Here is a 521-nt window from a genome sequence, read left to right on the forward strand (position 1 = left end):
GGCAGGGTGGGGGGTCCCGGCTGGTGCTTCCCCCCCCCTGCCTATGCCCTCGGCAGAGAAAACTGTGCTGCAGCCCAACGAGGAGTGTGTGTTCACCACCCTGGGCATCAACAGCCACCTCTTCGCCTGCACCAGGGACACCTTCGACTCCCTGGTGAGCACCGTGGGGAGACACTCTGCCAAGGACTCTCCTGCCAGGGACCCTCTCCTGGGGATCCTTCTTCCAGGGACCCCAGGGACAGAGACCCCCTGCCAGGAATCCTGCCAGGGATCCTTCTACCAGAGATCATCCTCCCAGGGACCCTCCTCCCAGGGATCCTCTCCTGGGGATCCTTCTTCCAGTGATCCTCCTTCCAGGCACCCCAGGGACAGAGACTCCTTCTGCCAGGGATCCTTCTCCCAGGGATCCTCCTGTCAGGGACCCTCCTAGCAGGCACCCCCTCCCAGGAATCCTTCTTCCAGAGAACTTCCTTCCAGGGACCATCCTGACAGAGACTCCTTCCCTGTGACCCTTCTTACAG

General features: G+C 62.2%; 1 protein-coding gene across 1 annotated transcript in view; it reads left to right on the forward strand.

Annotated features, from left to right (window-relative positions):
• RAPGEFL1 (Rap guanine nucleotide exchange factor (GEF)-like 1) overlaps window positions 1-521 on the forward strand; it is a gene marked incomplete at both ends in the record, with an annotated part of 2,514 nt that overhangs the window by 469 nt on the left and 1,524 nt on the right. Inside the window, one exon of the mRNA XM_009082160.1 lies at window positions 59-154. Coding sequence (XP_009080408.1) covers window positions 59-154 — 96 coding nt within the window. The remainder of the gene's footprint in view (window positions 1-58; window positions 155-521) is intronic.

Source organism: Acanthisitta chloris, unplaced genomic scaffold, assembly GCF_000695815.1.
Source record: "Acanthisitta chloris isolate BGI_N310 unplaced genomic scaffold, ASM69581v1 scaffold26209, whole genome shotgun sequence".
Lineage (NCBI taxonomy): Eukaryota > Metazoa > Chordata > Aves > Passeriformes > Acanthisittidae > Acanthisitta > Acanthisitta chloris.